This window comes from Anopheles coluzzii, chromosome 3 (assembly GCF_943734685.1).
Source record: "Anopheles coluzzii chromosome 3, AcolN3, whole genome shotgun sequence".
NCBI lineage: Eukaryota > Metazoa > Arthropoda > Insecta > Diptera > Culicidae > Anopheles > Anopheles coluzzii.
In genome coordinates this window covers 87,583,392-87,597,882 of record NC_064671.1, presented here as the reverse complement: position 1 = coordinate 87,597,882, position 14,491 = coordinate 87,583,392, and the positions used below count along the sequence as shown (strand labels likewise).

At 45.3% G+C, this 14,491-nt stretch overlaps 1 protein-coding gene across 8 annotated transcripts in view; it reads right to left on the bottom strand.

Annotated features, from left to right (window-relative positions):
• LOC120955008 (lissencephaly-1 homolog) overlaps positions 1–14,491 on the bottom strand; it is a 233,112-nt gene that overhangs the window by 18,021 nt on the left and 200,600 nt on the right. For 6 of the 8 annotated variants that reach the window (XM_049609817.1, XM_040375452.2, XM_040375451.2 and 3 more), the window contains one exon: positions 2,887–3,864. In XM_049609817.1, coding sequence (XP_049465774.1) covers positions 2,887–2,924 — 38 coding nt within the window. In that variant the 5' untranslated portion in view covers positions 2,925–3,864. The remainder of the gene's footprint in view (positions 1–2,886; positions 3,865–14,491) is intronic. The other 2 variants (XM_049609818.1, XM_040375454.2) reach the window with 1 other exon arrangement.

Genomic DNA, 14,491 nt, shown 5'->3' with positions numbered 1-14,491 from the left:
TAATCAAAATTATCACTGTTTCGTCTGTTCAACGCGACATCAAGCTTAAATCCATTATCCCGCAAAGCACAGCGTGTAAGAGCGTTTTGGCATTGGGCAAAACATTTGTCAAGCCAATTATTACTATCACATAACAACTTAAGCAACTTGAAATAAGCTATTTCTTTAGCTATTGATGTTTTTTGTACTGTTAGCTTACAGTTCCTTATTTGTATCGTACTCGTGTGCTGGACCGACAGCTGGCATTTCGAAATACGCACAAAAAGCGAGATTAGTCACGCTAAAGGAAGTAACCGATACTGGTAGTGGGCTCTCGGTCGTCATCGGCGTAGCGAATAGTAAAACTCCTATCGGTTGACTGCACAAACACACGGACACTCAATTTATAAGCGCACTGCGTCGCAGGAAGGAAACGCGTCGCTGTTGAGGTAAAGATAGTGTAGAAGCCTTGCCCGCAATGACATTTGTACGACTAATGCTAGAGGCTACATTGTACATTGTACTGATTTTTTGGATAGGTTTAAAGACTAATGAAAGACAAACCAGTTATGGCAAAATATTCATAACAGTTGAATTAAGCCCAAAGAGGGCATAAACAAAGCAGAATATATGCTTGGCAGACCAAAAGTGTAAACATTTACCAAAAAAGAGGCTTTCCATATCTCCAACCACAATATCCAAAAAACGATTCTGTATAGAAAATCTTTAAAATATATTAGATATTAATTTAATTTACATTAATTTACACTATCCAAAAGAACTCACATTGTTAATCGAAAGAGTAACACTTTCGACAAGCAATTATCACCACCAGCAGCATCCCGCCATAACTCAAGATCAGTCCACCAACTACGCGCAACGATCAAACACTCTTCCCTCTAAGGTACGATCGACCGGATGACACTTTTCTCCCGCTGAATGATGCGACGACAACGACGGTGCCAGACAGACACTTCTCACATCGAGCTCGTGTTTTTTGTCCCTCTACACCCAATCGATTTTATTCGCTGGCCAGGAAAATATCCCCATACTACCCCCTCCTCTCACGCCTTTCTCCACACTCCACAGAATTGGATGTTTTATATGGGTTTAATACAGACGGCAACAGCAGCAAAAAAACGCACGCACCCTCCCAAACTCCCATCACATGCACACGTGGCGCATATATAGACACACCGAAAAATTCCAACATTTCGTAACACGCAATAAGCGCGGAGCCCCTGCCTGTAGAGTAGGAGCTGCCAGCCAGCAGCAGCGCAGCCGTAAAAAAAGACACTGCCATTTGGGCGGGAAGAAGGAAGTGGACGGCGCATTTCTCGTCCATTTCTATTCGGCTCTAACCGAGGGGAGGATTTATAGAAATACCCAACGACAACCAATCCGACGACGATGGGTAGCCGCTTCCAAACAAAACCTTCACATCTTCCATAGCGACACAAACGCACGCGCTTCGGATGATCGGAAGAAGAGCGCTCTTCCCATCATCGCCAGTCGATTTCGAACGGTTGCGCATCTCTCTCCAAAGGTAAGATGTGAATGGTTTTAGGAAGACGCACATCGTGCGGCATTAAAATGTTGTCCCACTGAAGCGCTGCCTGCTTCCGCTGGTGTTGCATCTTTGCCTTCCCAATGCAAATGTGTATTTTTACACCTACGCGTGTAAACAGAAATAAATTTCAAAGCGACCGCACACCCCAAATGGAGGAAACAAGAGATTGACAATGCCGCATTGGTGTGAAAAGGCAAACAAAAGCTCGATCGATTGGGCGAGCAACGTGTTCGCACGTGTGTAATAGATTTAAACGAATGCATTCCTGTGTGCTACCAAAAAGCAAAGGCACGTTGTTTCCCCACTTTCGAGCGATTTTGTCGATGCGCATTTTAATCGATATCGTGACCAAGGTGCAATAACAATAAAAAAACGATCGAGTAATCTTTTTACAGAAATTAAATGTCTCAACAACAACTGTAGCGAGCTGTTTATGTTGTAGCGTATTGTACAACACCTGAATATACTTTTAAGAGAATCACTTAGTTGAAATATGAATCATAAAACATAATCTAAAAGAAACCAATTCCACCTACGAAGCAAATAAATCACGTGAGCGTCTTTAATACTATTAATGCTCCTAACGAAATTGCTCACACTCAAACGGTCAAGCGCGCACCAGCGAAGGCACGACCGGCGTAGCAGTAAAAAGAGCAATTTAATGCCTAAAAGAAGTCTATTAAGTCCATCAGAAAATTAATACTTCCTTCCTGACGCCTAGACTCGCCCGTCCCTACGTCCACGACGAGCCAATCTTTCACACTTCCCTTCACCGGGTTTGCTTAAAAGTGGCGGGGGCCACACCGCTCCGCTATGATGGGCTGTGCTCCAAAATATAGGTGAAAGTGAAGTATACACACACATACACACCAAAACATATAAATAACTCCCCCATCAATCGGCCACCGTTGTGTGTGAGGCCATTATTTTCATGACACACTTCCCGATCCGACCAGACCATTAGGACTGCGCGCGCGGCACAGGATGGAGTGTGTGTGTGTGTGTGTGTAGAAAAGCAGTTCGATTTCAAGCACGATTAGCTTAGTGGAGTTAACCAGCCGAACTTCTCTCGTCCATCGCGCGCCTCTGTTGAGCAAGAAAGGCGGGGGAGTTGCATTTTGAGGACAGTGGAGCTATTTTAAGAACGCCGCCTATGTCCAGGCGGAAGGAAAATCACATCCAACCACTTCATCGAGGTAAGCTAACAGTGGGTCGGGGACGTCGGAAGTTCGTTCTTTTCCTACTCAGACAATCAGACTCAATTAGGCACAACTTCTTCCCGTTGGCACTAAAAATAAAGAAAATTAATAAATAAAATAAATGCCAGTAAAACTTACAGCTCCTCGCGCTGCCGTTGTGACAACACCATTTTCATGTTTTGATCTGCTGATAATTGTAGATAAAAAACGTCCTCCTCCGGCTGGTCCGTGGTGCTGCCGCTGCTGCTAGCCGTCGAGTCTTCCCGCTGTCGGCAGTGGCACTCCCTTTGCAATTACTCCTTCCCGCCACCGATCGATCCGCTGATGGAAACACGACCCGAAGGACACAATCCACACACACACACACACACACTAGGCCACTTTCACAGGCCAACTAGCCGATTACGACACACTTGCCAAAGGCGTACACTACCGCCCGGCAGACACACCACACACCACACTACCCAAAAACCGATACACCGGGGGGAGAGAGAGAAAAAGACACAGAGAAGCCGCTTTTATTCGTTAAATTCAATTAACTTCTCGCTTTCGATCACTGTTGTTGTGTGGGGGGGCTGTGTTGCACTTTCACTAGTGGCTTTAACTCGATCAATTTCGCTACGAAATTTCGCTTCCCTCGCGGAGCACACTCCTTCTTTCGTTTTGCACGGTTAGTTTACACCTTATTACCGCTACGGGCGGCTGTTTAATTGAACCGCCTTCGTAAAATTGCACAAGGGTCGTAAATATTGTAATACTCTTTTTCGTTTTTTTGCTTATTTTCTTCTTCTTTTGCTGTTGTTTTTTGTTGTTTGTCGTCGATTTGTCGCTTTTTATCGATTTGTCGCAGGAGGTTTGACACGAGATGTGGAGCCGTTCCCGCGTTCCTGGCAACCGATTTGCCTAACGGAAACACACCAGAAAACACACTTTCAAACCCTTTCGGAGTACACCACAGCAAAGACGTTTCGATTGTGACGTCTCGCCCCTTAAGCAGTCGGCTTAACAGCGCCCGCAAAGAAATGCTACCGGCAAGCTGGCAATAGCTTGATTGGGCTATGGCCGCTACTGTATCGTCGTCGTTTCACTTGCTATGTTGTTCTGCAGTTGAGTCATCTAGAATGGAGAAAAGAGGAATAGAAAACACAGCACCGATTAGTATTATTTTAACTGCATTGATTTACAACATTCAATCGCTCTTAAATTGTAATTAATTTAATCGGGAAAGGGAAAGAGAAGCCATATCAAACCCGACAAATCGTCTGGACGGGACCGATCACAACGTCGACATCGAATATTCGAGCGTTCGCCCTTGGAACGACAGTACGAATAAATCGCTTCAAAGCTTAGCAAAAACATACAAAAAGAACACACACACAGTACAGTAGCTTCTATCAGTAGCGCAGAGCGCAGGGCAAAAAATACATTTAAAAATACGATTGACACACTTCACTCACTTCACAACAAAAAAAGAATGTTTATCAAAATGACACCCGTACCGAACGGCACAGCGCACATGCAATGGTTGCCAGTGAACTTGCTCGTCCCAATAAATCATCTGATCCATTCAACACCTGCTGCATTTTGTTTTATTTTACACGTGTACACGTGAGGAACGGTTTTACGACGGCGAGGGAGAGCTGGGAATCTCGTGGTCGATGCCAAGCCACACCAGCACCAGAGGATTATAGGTATTACATTTCAAACCACCACCAGTCACGTTCCTTTTCTTATGCTATTATCACTGCAGCAAACACGCTTTTTATTTGTCATACGAAACAAAAGCGAACGTCATCTTACCGGAGCGTATCAACCCACCCACCAGCGCATCACCTCCTCACCACAGGCACAAGGTTTTATTTACAACTCTAGATACACATCATCTCCAACTTTGGTAAGCTGTTGGAGAATTTGTATTTTAAAACAGCCCCATAAATTCGGATGACCAGCCAAATATTAAAACAATTTATTAAACAAAAATGTAATAAAATAAAATCAACATAAAACCACCGCAAATCAAACACGGGAAACGATTGAGTGAGTTTGATTTTGAGTCACCTCCGCCGTTTCTAATAAGACTTCCTCATTCTTCCTCGTGGACGTTGCAAACAAAGCGAAGCTGACGGGCCCGCCGCCATCAATGCCGTGAATGGTTAATTTATTCAAACACCTTTTATCGTGCACCACTGCGCCATGACGCGCTCGATGATGTGTGCTGTGTCGTGATTGCGGGGCCGAATTAAACGCACACACCACATGAAGATTCGTGCCGTGTATGAGAGGTTGGTTTTTGGTTCACAGCTCGTTCTTTGTGCGCTGTACAACAGCAGTGCTTTATGCTGGGTGCAAACAATTAAACGGCGTCATGAAACGGAACTTCCTTCCGGAAGCAACCTTCACATTGGCTTCACCACCACCAACCACCGGTAGAGTTTTAGTTTGCTAAATGCTACACCAATCTTTGCGACGTCTTTTTGCCCGTAGCCCTTGGCCAAGGTGCCGTCAAAGTGCCCGGATCCGGTGCATAAATTACCAAATTCGAGAACAAAAGAAAATGTCCCTTTGCTGCCACCCGCAGTAAGGTGCTATCGGATGTCTGGAACTTACACATTACTGGTCTAGACGGTACACGGATCGATAGCTGGCCCCTGTCGGTGGTCGCGAGCAGAGGAAGTTGATATCCTTTAGATTGATGGTGACAAACAAAACGACAAAGAAATGGAAGCAAACTTTAATTTTCAATTGTTCGTTTATAGGGTTGTCAGAGTAAATGTCCAAACATTTCGCACTGCCTGCGAGACTGTTTTCAACAGCTGTCAAATGTTGTATTTGCATCACAATACAAGGTGCTCCAAGTCACTTTCGAATGTAAACATTGTTATTCACCGCATGCAAAATGTTGTTCCACATCGATCTGACATTTCATTTCCGTCATAATAATTTTTAATTTCTACAGCATGATTTTCAACACGTCTCGAGCTGGATTAAGTTGGACAGTTCTTTGTGATGTGTTGAAAATCATGTGTAAAAACTGAAACTTTACTATGAAGCTAGTGCAACATTTGACAGCTGTTGAAAAACATCTTGGAGGCGTTGAATAACAATGTTTACATTCGAAACTGACTTGGAAAACCCTTTAATGTTTCAATTCTTTCACACGATTTTCAACGCGTCTCGAGCTGAGTTGGACTGTTCTTTGTGATGTGTTTAAAATCATGTGTAAAAACTGAAATTTTACTATGACGCAAGTACACCATTTAACAGCTATTGAAAAACATATTGAAGGCGGTTAATAATTATGTGCACATTCAAACGTGAAAACCCTTTAATACACTAAAATAAAGCTCTTAAATGAAGGTTTCTCGCAGTCATTTCTTTTCAACAATTTAATTTCTATTTATCGTCATCAGCATCAAATTAGAATTGATGACATTGCACCATGGTTTGCATAAGGATATTGCGCCATCGACTGCACCTTCTATAGCTGCTGGCTGCTGCGCCAAAACACGTTGTTAACGATGTGCTTCAAACTTCATCCGCATCATCCGCAAGCGGGGAAGAACTGTGACGGGTGAAATGTGGCATCCACCTACACACACACACACACACACACGAACATTCGCACAACAACACATGGAAAACTCATTTCCATCCTCCTCACAACACTCAACATTTGTTCTTTTTTTTTCTCGTTCTTTATTTTCGATATATTTTCTGCTTATTATTTTTCTACTCCATGCAACCACGTCAGCTTGTGCCTGATTTTAGAGCTGCAGAGGTGTTTGGGAGGCACAGGAACGGGCATCCAGTGTGTGTGTGTGCGCATGCCCTGTACGGGGACGTTATACACACACCTTCCGGCCCGCTCTACAAAAAGGCGATTCAGACTGCAACGCGCCGCCGAGAGAATGCACTGAAAACGCATTAGAACGAGCGGCGACAAAATGTCGATAAAACGACCGTTTTCGACGGCCAGTAGAAACACACACACACACATAGAGCGAGTGTCTCGCTGGTGCCCGTTGGAGGACAAACAGCTTGCTCCATTTTCGTTGCGTCCTCCGCACCGGCACGCTGGTGGCGGCTGGCTCTTGCTGCGCCAACACTGTCAAGTCTATTTTGCGTTCGCTCAGGCAGAATGGCAGCAGCCCCCGCCCCGCTCGATAAAAACTAGCCGCGCTGTGCGGCAATTTTCGACCAACCGCTTCTCAAAATCGAGTCCTCTCCCTCCTTACGTCATCAACATCATCCTCCATACTAGTGAACGGTTTTTTTAAACACATTTCTTTTGGATTTGGTTCACTAGCTTCCAATGATGGTCGTCACACACTCTCTCTTTCTCTCCGATCGCTCTTATAGATGGCTCTGCCTAACAGAGATCTCCCCCATCTCGGTTTGAGTCCTCTTCAAACAAAAATACTGCACCGAAAATAGTAGTAGTGACTGTGGGTACTCTTAACTCCCCCTTTGAGTCATCCACCCCACAGCACAGCACAGACCTCTTCTCTCTATCGGGGGGAAGCAGCAGCAGTGAATTGATCGAAGATGGCACAACGCTTTTCGCTTCATTCGCCACGAGCTATGATTTTCTCCCTACAGCGGCATTTTCCGCGGCACGATTTTGGCTGCCCCGAGGGGCGCACACAGCGAGGAGGAAACTTGGCACAATTGGCGCTTGAGCAACACCGGCCGATCCGTCCGATGGTATATGGAGGACACGCTGAAAGCGATAGACGTAGCAGCACGTTTGGTTTTAATTGCGATTAATTTCATCACAGCGGAGAAGAATGTTTTGTGATGAAAACATCATTTTTAGGATTTATGATCAAAAAATGAATCTTATCATAAAATGATGGTGTAATTCGCAAGCAAAAAGGCATGAAGTAATAAATTCTAATGCTCAATTTCACGTAGCTATTAATAACAGCTCACATGAAGAGTTAAAATTAACACAAAATATTCAAAATTGGAAAAAATGCAACAGCGTGTTGAAACAACAATGCCTTTTAAATATAGTGACAACTTCCCAAGCCAGCACCATTCAACAAAGATAACGATGTCTGATTCACTGCCACAACACGACGAAGCAATCACTTAAAAATAAGTTTCTAGCATCATAACAAAGACAATCCGACACGATATTTCACTTTCACTTCCACCTTCTAGCCTTGCCTTAAAAACGAGAGTGAAGCACGAAAAAGCTTTACACAAAAAAAACTGGAGCTTGCAGCCCACACCTCAACAACTGCTCATAATTCAGCCACAAGCTCGCATGTCTGTGGCACTCCACCACCGCGAGTGGAGAAGGAGCAGCAGGTAAGTAGAGTTCGTGAGTTGGCGCAGTTCTTCCAAATAAAATTCCGTGAGTTCCTGTGCCGACTGCGAGACACGGTGTGGGGAGGTTTAATAAACCCACAAGAACCAAAGTAAATATGGATCCGGTGGTCGTGCGCCCACACACACACACACGTGCACCACTCCCAACTGGTGGCGTTTCCGGTGGTGGCAGACACCGGGACCGCAACAGAATGATCCGCCGTTCATAATAATGGACCGCACACCACACCGGAATGCGCGCGCGGCAGGTTAATGAAAAGGAACGCTTCAAACCGGGAAAGCAACACACACACACATCACGAAATGGGAATCGGAACAGGAAGCAGCGAGGGTGGCATCGTTTGCTGCACTGTGCACCAAAGGGCCATCGATAATAGTCGGTAGTACCGGTCTTGTTTGGGTATACGTACACTCCTCCCCACTTTGATTCATTCATCTTTTACCCGGCGCAAGCGGCAAGCTGGCCCCAGCCACACAACGCTTTCTTTCTCACGACGCTAAAGCATGGGAAATTAATATTAATTGAGTCACGATTTTGTCTGGCTTGGGTAGTCTCGCGTGATTATTGCCGTTTTGAACCATCGAGAAGCTATGGAACACGTGAAGGGATGCGCTAGAGAAGCTGGCGGCACAATCTGTCAGATCATTTGTCATTGCAGTTTGGGAGCGTGTGACACCTTTCCGGAGGTACGAGGTATATTTTGATTGAAAAAATAAATATTATATTATCCACTGGAACTTCTACTGGTCTTTGAATAATTTTCAATAAAATTTGAACACATATAATACTCCAATTCTTGTATAAATGTCTTTCCCAAACCGACAGCGTTAACAAAGTCTCAGGAGCGGTCAAGCTTTCACCTGAAACCAGCACACATTATACACCGAAAGTCCCAGCGGTTGGCAGTTACTCCCAGCGAATCAGATCCCCAAAACAAAGAGTTAATCGTGCTCCATTTCTAATCGACAACGGGCAATGGAGAACACCATCCATTTGCCGTTTGAAAATGCTCTCAAATGTGCCGTACAATTCCCCGTACAGTGATTATTACGCCTTTAAAACAAAACAAAAAAAGGGCCGTGCGCTCTCTGGCATGATCGATGACACGTGAAAATTGCCAATTGTGTGGACAAATGGGCAGCGCGGAATGAAACGAAAACACCTCACCACAATTCAACAAATAGTAGGACCCAGGGCGTGACGAAAACTTCGATCAAGAATAGTGCAACACACTTACCCCCGTTGCCTCAACACACATTCATTTATGAGTATTTTCTGTTGCGGCTTTACACACTTCATCTCATTGAGAAACTCCAAGAGAAAAGTGCCCTTCATCTGAGGGAGCGCTCCGAGAAAAAGCCCCCGGAGACCGATCACTGGAGTGAAATTTCCGCTTCCGACAACTATCATGTCGTTTCATTTGCAGACTTCTTTTCTTTAGTAAATGTGTATAACTGCATCCTTTCGTCCGCTGATCGAAAGTCTTGTTAAGCAAGAGAGCAAAACAAAAACTTCGCATCAAGATCGACAGACAAGATATATGCGAACTATTATTAACTTTATTGGAGAATTGCTTGGTCCTTGGCTTTCCCTTCATGTCGTTTTTATCTAACCGCGCATTCTTCAACGACATTATCATTTCTCATTCATCTGCCCGCTTCGGTGTTTGTGTTTAACAGAAGGGGAAAAAATAGACATCAACGCAGAGAAGAAGCTGGCAACTAAATCCGAACTAATTTCAACAAACAAGCAAAGTCCAAGAAATCCTGGATCTCCAGCGACACAGCGAACCATTAATTACGGCGGCACGCGGAATTAGCTGCACTGCGGATATCACACGCACCGAAGAGCTATTCGCTCGATAAAAGCATTAATATTGAATGCGCGGTGCGGTGTGTGCTTGTGTTTGTATCTGTGCGGGACAGACCACCACAAAAACAACCGGCTGTCACCAGGAATGTAAGTCTCCGCGAGATGAAGATGCCGTCCAAACCATCAAGCACAACACAGCCGACACATCCAAATGGGAGGAAATCGTAACAACAACACCATTACACGATACCAATCCGAAATGCTCTCACAATTCAGACCGGAGCGGCAGATGTCCACACCACTGTGAACGGAACAAGATTTATCGATTTAATCGGCGGGACGACGACACACCGTGCACCGGGGAACCTGTGCCGGTTGGTGTCGGTTGGTTCAAAGTCTAAGTGGGTATCTATTTCTAGGGCGGCGACAACCAACGGCGGCTATGGTTGTTCCCATAGCCTAGAAGCCCTACTAACTTGTCCTCCTCTTCATACTTTGCCCACTCCCCACTCTTTCTTTCGTGGTGCATACCGCGAAGACAAGATGTTCTGGGGATTCAGGACTGCGGCTTCTTGAGTTACTTGGGCTACTGATTCCGTTTGCGGTTATCCACCGCAATCCGTTGACGGGAACGAGTTTCCTCCACGCCGATGACAGCACGAACAAAGTGGTTCGAACTTTAATTGCACAGTTTGTGGGTTCATAACGACATGTTTCCTGCAAACACATTGCCAAACAAATTAGCAAGAGAGTGGGACATAAATAGCTTGAAGACGGAATTGTAGGTTGTAACAAGGTAATATCAATAAATTGAAACGCCAATATCCGCGCAGAAGGTACTTGAAAGTAATATCACATCAGACCTAATACTACATATAGGACACTGTTTATAGAATGAATGTACAGTAGTTCCCACAGAAAAATACTCTGACGATCGATTAATCGATAACTGGAGTCATGTTTCAGGATATCCACCCATCGGTCATCAGCATCGTAAAGTTTCTCCCACGCCATTAAAATGCTTCTTCATTCCCTGATCGATGGCGCAACTGCATTCTCAACTTCCCAAACCGTTACCCCCGCAGCCACATTGTAAGGCAAAGGTGTTGAATATTGCAAAGAAACTTTAATTCGGCGACGACGTAGAAGTCGCTTACATAATTTCTCCACCGTAATAGACTCGACAACGAACTATTCCCCCCAATGTTCCCAACAGCATTCAAGCCAAACGTCCCGCTCTCCAGCATATGCTTGCCAAACGAACTTGACAGACGAGGTTATGACCTTTACCTATCGGATCGAAGAGATGGGCATTGGTGTGAATCGACTTCCATCGCATGTTCATCGCACAAAAACACGATTTCTGGCACGTTAGCGATAGCAGAAAAAGGAAGAAATCATCCAACAATGACCTCATCAATCAACGGAATTCGCTACCAAGCTCGGTGGGTACTACTTAAGGCACACATCGGGTTTCACAGGCCGGGGTGTTGCTGAGTCTATTTACATGGCTAGCTTCAGCGGGGGGGTTCCATTGGAGCTGCACGAAGACCAACATTTAGCCAACTGGCGTGAGTAAGCCTTCGCAGACGGTCTATGCCTTGGCCACGGTGTAGGTACACAGCTCACGATGGGTGGTGACGCCAGCTTTGCTAACAATTCCGTAGGCTGGTGTGTTCTACGACAGGTCGATCATGTTACCGCTCCGCCTGTATACACGCTAACCTACGAGTGTGTGTACTTTTTGCCTATACCGAAAGCAAATCAATATTTGTACCCTCTCCTGTCCAGTTATCGGTCCGCATGATTCGCGAGTATAAGGACGCCTTTGCCGCAGGGTGACTTCAGGCTGACCAAAAACCCGGACCAGCTAGGTGTCTGAGCACAGAGAGAAGGGCGAAGAAGGAGCGAAGATAGTTTGCCTTATGAACACGCAATTATGAACAACGCTCTTCCAGAAAGTTTTGTAGGGCATAAAGTACATACCGGAATGTTAAATAATCCAATGACTCTTTAAAACTGCAAACAACTCGTATGAAGGGAGCAAAAGTAGTTCCTATATAAAACTGGTTCTATGCTCAAGCTGAATTGTCTCGAACACAACAGAGACAACGAGCCAATATCCTGATCAGGTCTTCAAGCTATTTCTATTCATGGTGGCAAAACTTTGAACCATTTAACAAACAGATCGAAGCTGATCCTCACGGGGTTGCTTACGTCAAACAGATGTCTCCCTCTGGCAAGCTGATCGTTAGCATAACTGGATTAGGGATATAGCCAAATAGCAGATGCCCTAAACAATGTGACAACAAACCTGCTTACGGACACACGGGGGGGGGTTAATCCGAAAGCTGACTCGAAACAACTTTTTCGATGTCGCTAAATGGCGAATGATTGAAAAATATGCGTCCGCCTATCTATCTATCGACCCTGTCTATTTGTTATGCCGTAGTTAACGAAACCCATTCCCTTCCTGCAATAGTTAGTTTGATTCATCGCCAGATTGCACCTCTTCTGACGGGCCACATGTTTCCGGCCACGTTTGACGCTGGTGAAAGCTGCATATGCATAACACGACAGTCAGTCAAAGAGTGCTTGAACGGTACTGCTATCCTTTCTTTCTTCCGCAGGACGGTATCCCTTCTGCTAACTCTTCCACCTTCGAAACAGAAAGGGAAAAGGTATCATATTTCTGCACAATTCGCACAATTCTCCCAACGAAGTAGTAACAACGTGGAGCTCCGAAACGGTTCCTTTCGCCAAAAAGACACCATTGTGATAGTGTGTTTCATCATTCATTTGTCTCCCCATTATGAAAGGACAACTTTATGCTACACAGTGCGTGGCTCATTCAACCTTTCCCCTAAAAAAGCCATAACACATTGCTCACGATTGCCACATTACTATTTGACAGTGATTTTTTTTTATTTTTGCAAATATCTACCTTTATCTTTGCCCCTTTTCACTCTCGTCTATTGAAGACTGTACACATTTTCAAGTAAAAAAGACCTTTCCACACGGTCAACTTTAGAAGATATGAGCCGCAGACGAGGGAGCGACACGATCGTCGTCGTGAGTGATTTTCCCCCGTCCCGCGTGTTTTCGCAAACAATAAGATGTAATCTTTCTCCGCAAAACCTCGGTCCCACCAGATGGCACCCGGCGGGCTCGAGATGCTGCTAAACCGAGCCGTTCCGTGGTGCGCGTATCTACCACCCGGGCAAGGCGAAATGTCATGCTGGGCTGTCTTCATAATGCTTCTCTCGTTGTGCACTCTTTCCTATCGCCTGACCCTCTCCGCCTGATGTGCCTTGACGATCACGAACGATCGTAGATCGAACTGTGCCGCGCGCGTAGAGTGGATTTCAAAAACGGCAGGAAAACTCTTGAGCACCCTCGTTGCTGTGTGTGCAGGCTGTCGGTGAAATTTGTGATAAATTTTCACGATTAGCCGAAGACAAATGATGTCGCTGAATGGGCGCTGAATGGGCACCGGCTGCTCAAGAGTTGTCGTAAGTACCCACGGGTACCCGAACGAATGGGGTCCCCCTCTATCCACCTTTCGCGCTCAAACGTCCACTCGTCAGGTGGAGAGCCGCTGCACCGACTGGAAAGCCTGTTGGGGCCTGCTACGGGTCGCGGAAAAATGGCCCACCGTTTTTCTCCTCGTGTTGTTGTTATCCGTGAAAGTGTCAAACACGAAAGACGTGATGCGCGAGGAGGAAGCGCAGTCGCGAACTTGGCGTGTGTGTGGGATTACTGTGAGGAGATTGCTGCAGGGCCAGGGACAGATGGTACACCTTAGTTGCAGCAACAGCAGCAGCAGCAGGTAGGAATTTCATTTCCTCTCCCGCGTAATGCTTACCGATAATGATGTAAATTTATCATAAGAGTATGTTTCCACTGCTGTCGACCCGGCCGGGATGGAGAGAAGGCGGGACGATAATTTCACTTCATCCGTTCACACACGCGAATGAAGTCGTTGATTTGACTCTAACTGGACACTAAATGAACGCCTTTACCACTAGATGGGGGTTTTATCTCGACGAGATTTGAAACATCGTTACTCAATAGGGGGTCGTGTTGAGTGTACATAATGTCATAGGACGAACGTGCTGCATAATTGTAGTTGATGCTGAGATAGCTCTAGAAATAGCTATTCGTGTCCAACTGTAAAGTTTTTGTTTAATGCACAGAAATTCTCTTCAACAGCTTACACAAAAAATCCAAAATGAACTTAAAATTTCACAAAAAGCTCTATCGCCTACCCAATCCATGTAATTATTTGCAGTAAATGTTCCAACCCGAGGTACAATTTATCGTAAATACCAGCTTCAAACGACTTTAAAATTCCACAACTCCAAGCAAGACCAAAAGCGGCTCAGAGTAATGTCTCTCTACTCTTCCCAACTACCGACCGATGCCACTCGCAAATGCTTCCATTTCATGAAGCGTAAAATTATCTCACGGGGCTAGACACACACACACACGCAGACACTGCTGCCAAATTTGATTCCATCATTTGGTGAATGGGAAAGGAAATTGGTGCCCGCCAGTACCGCTACGAAAGTGAATGAAGATCAAACCCCACGG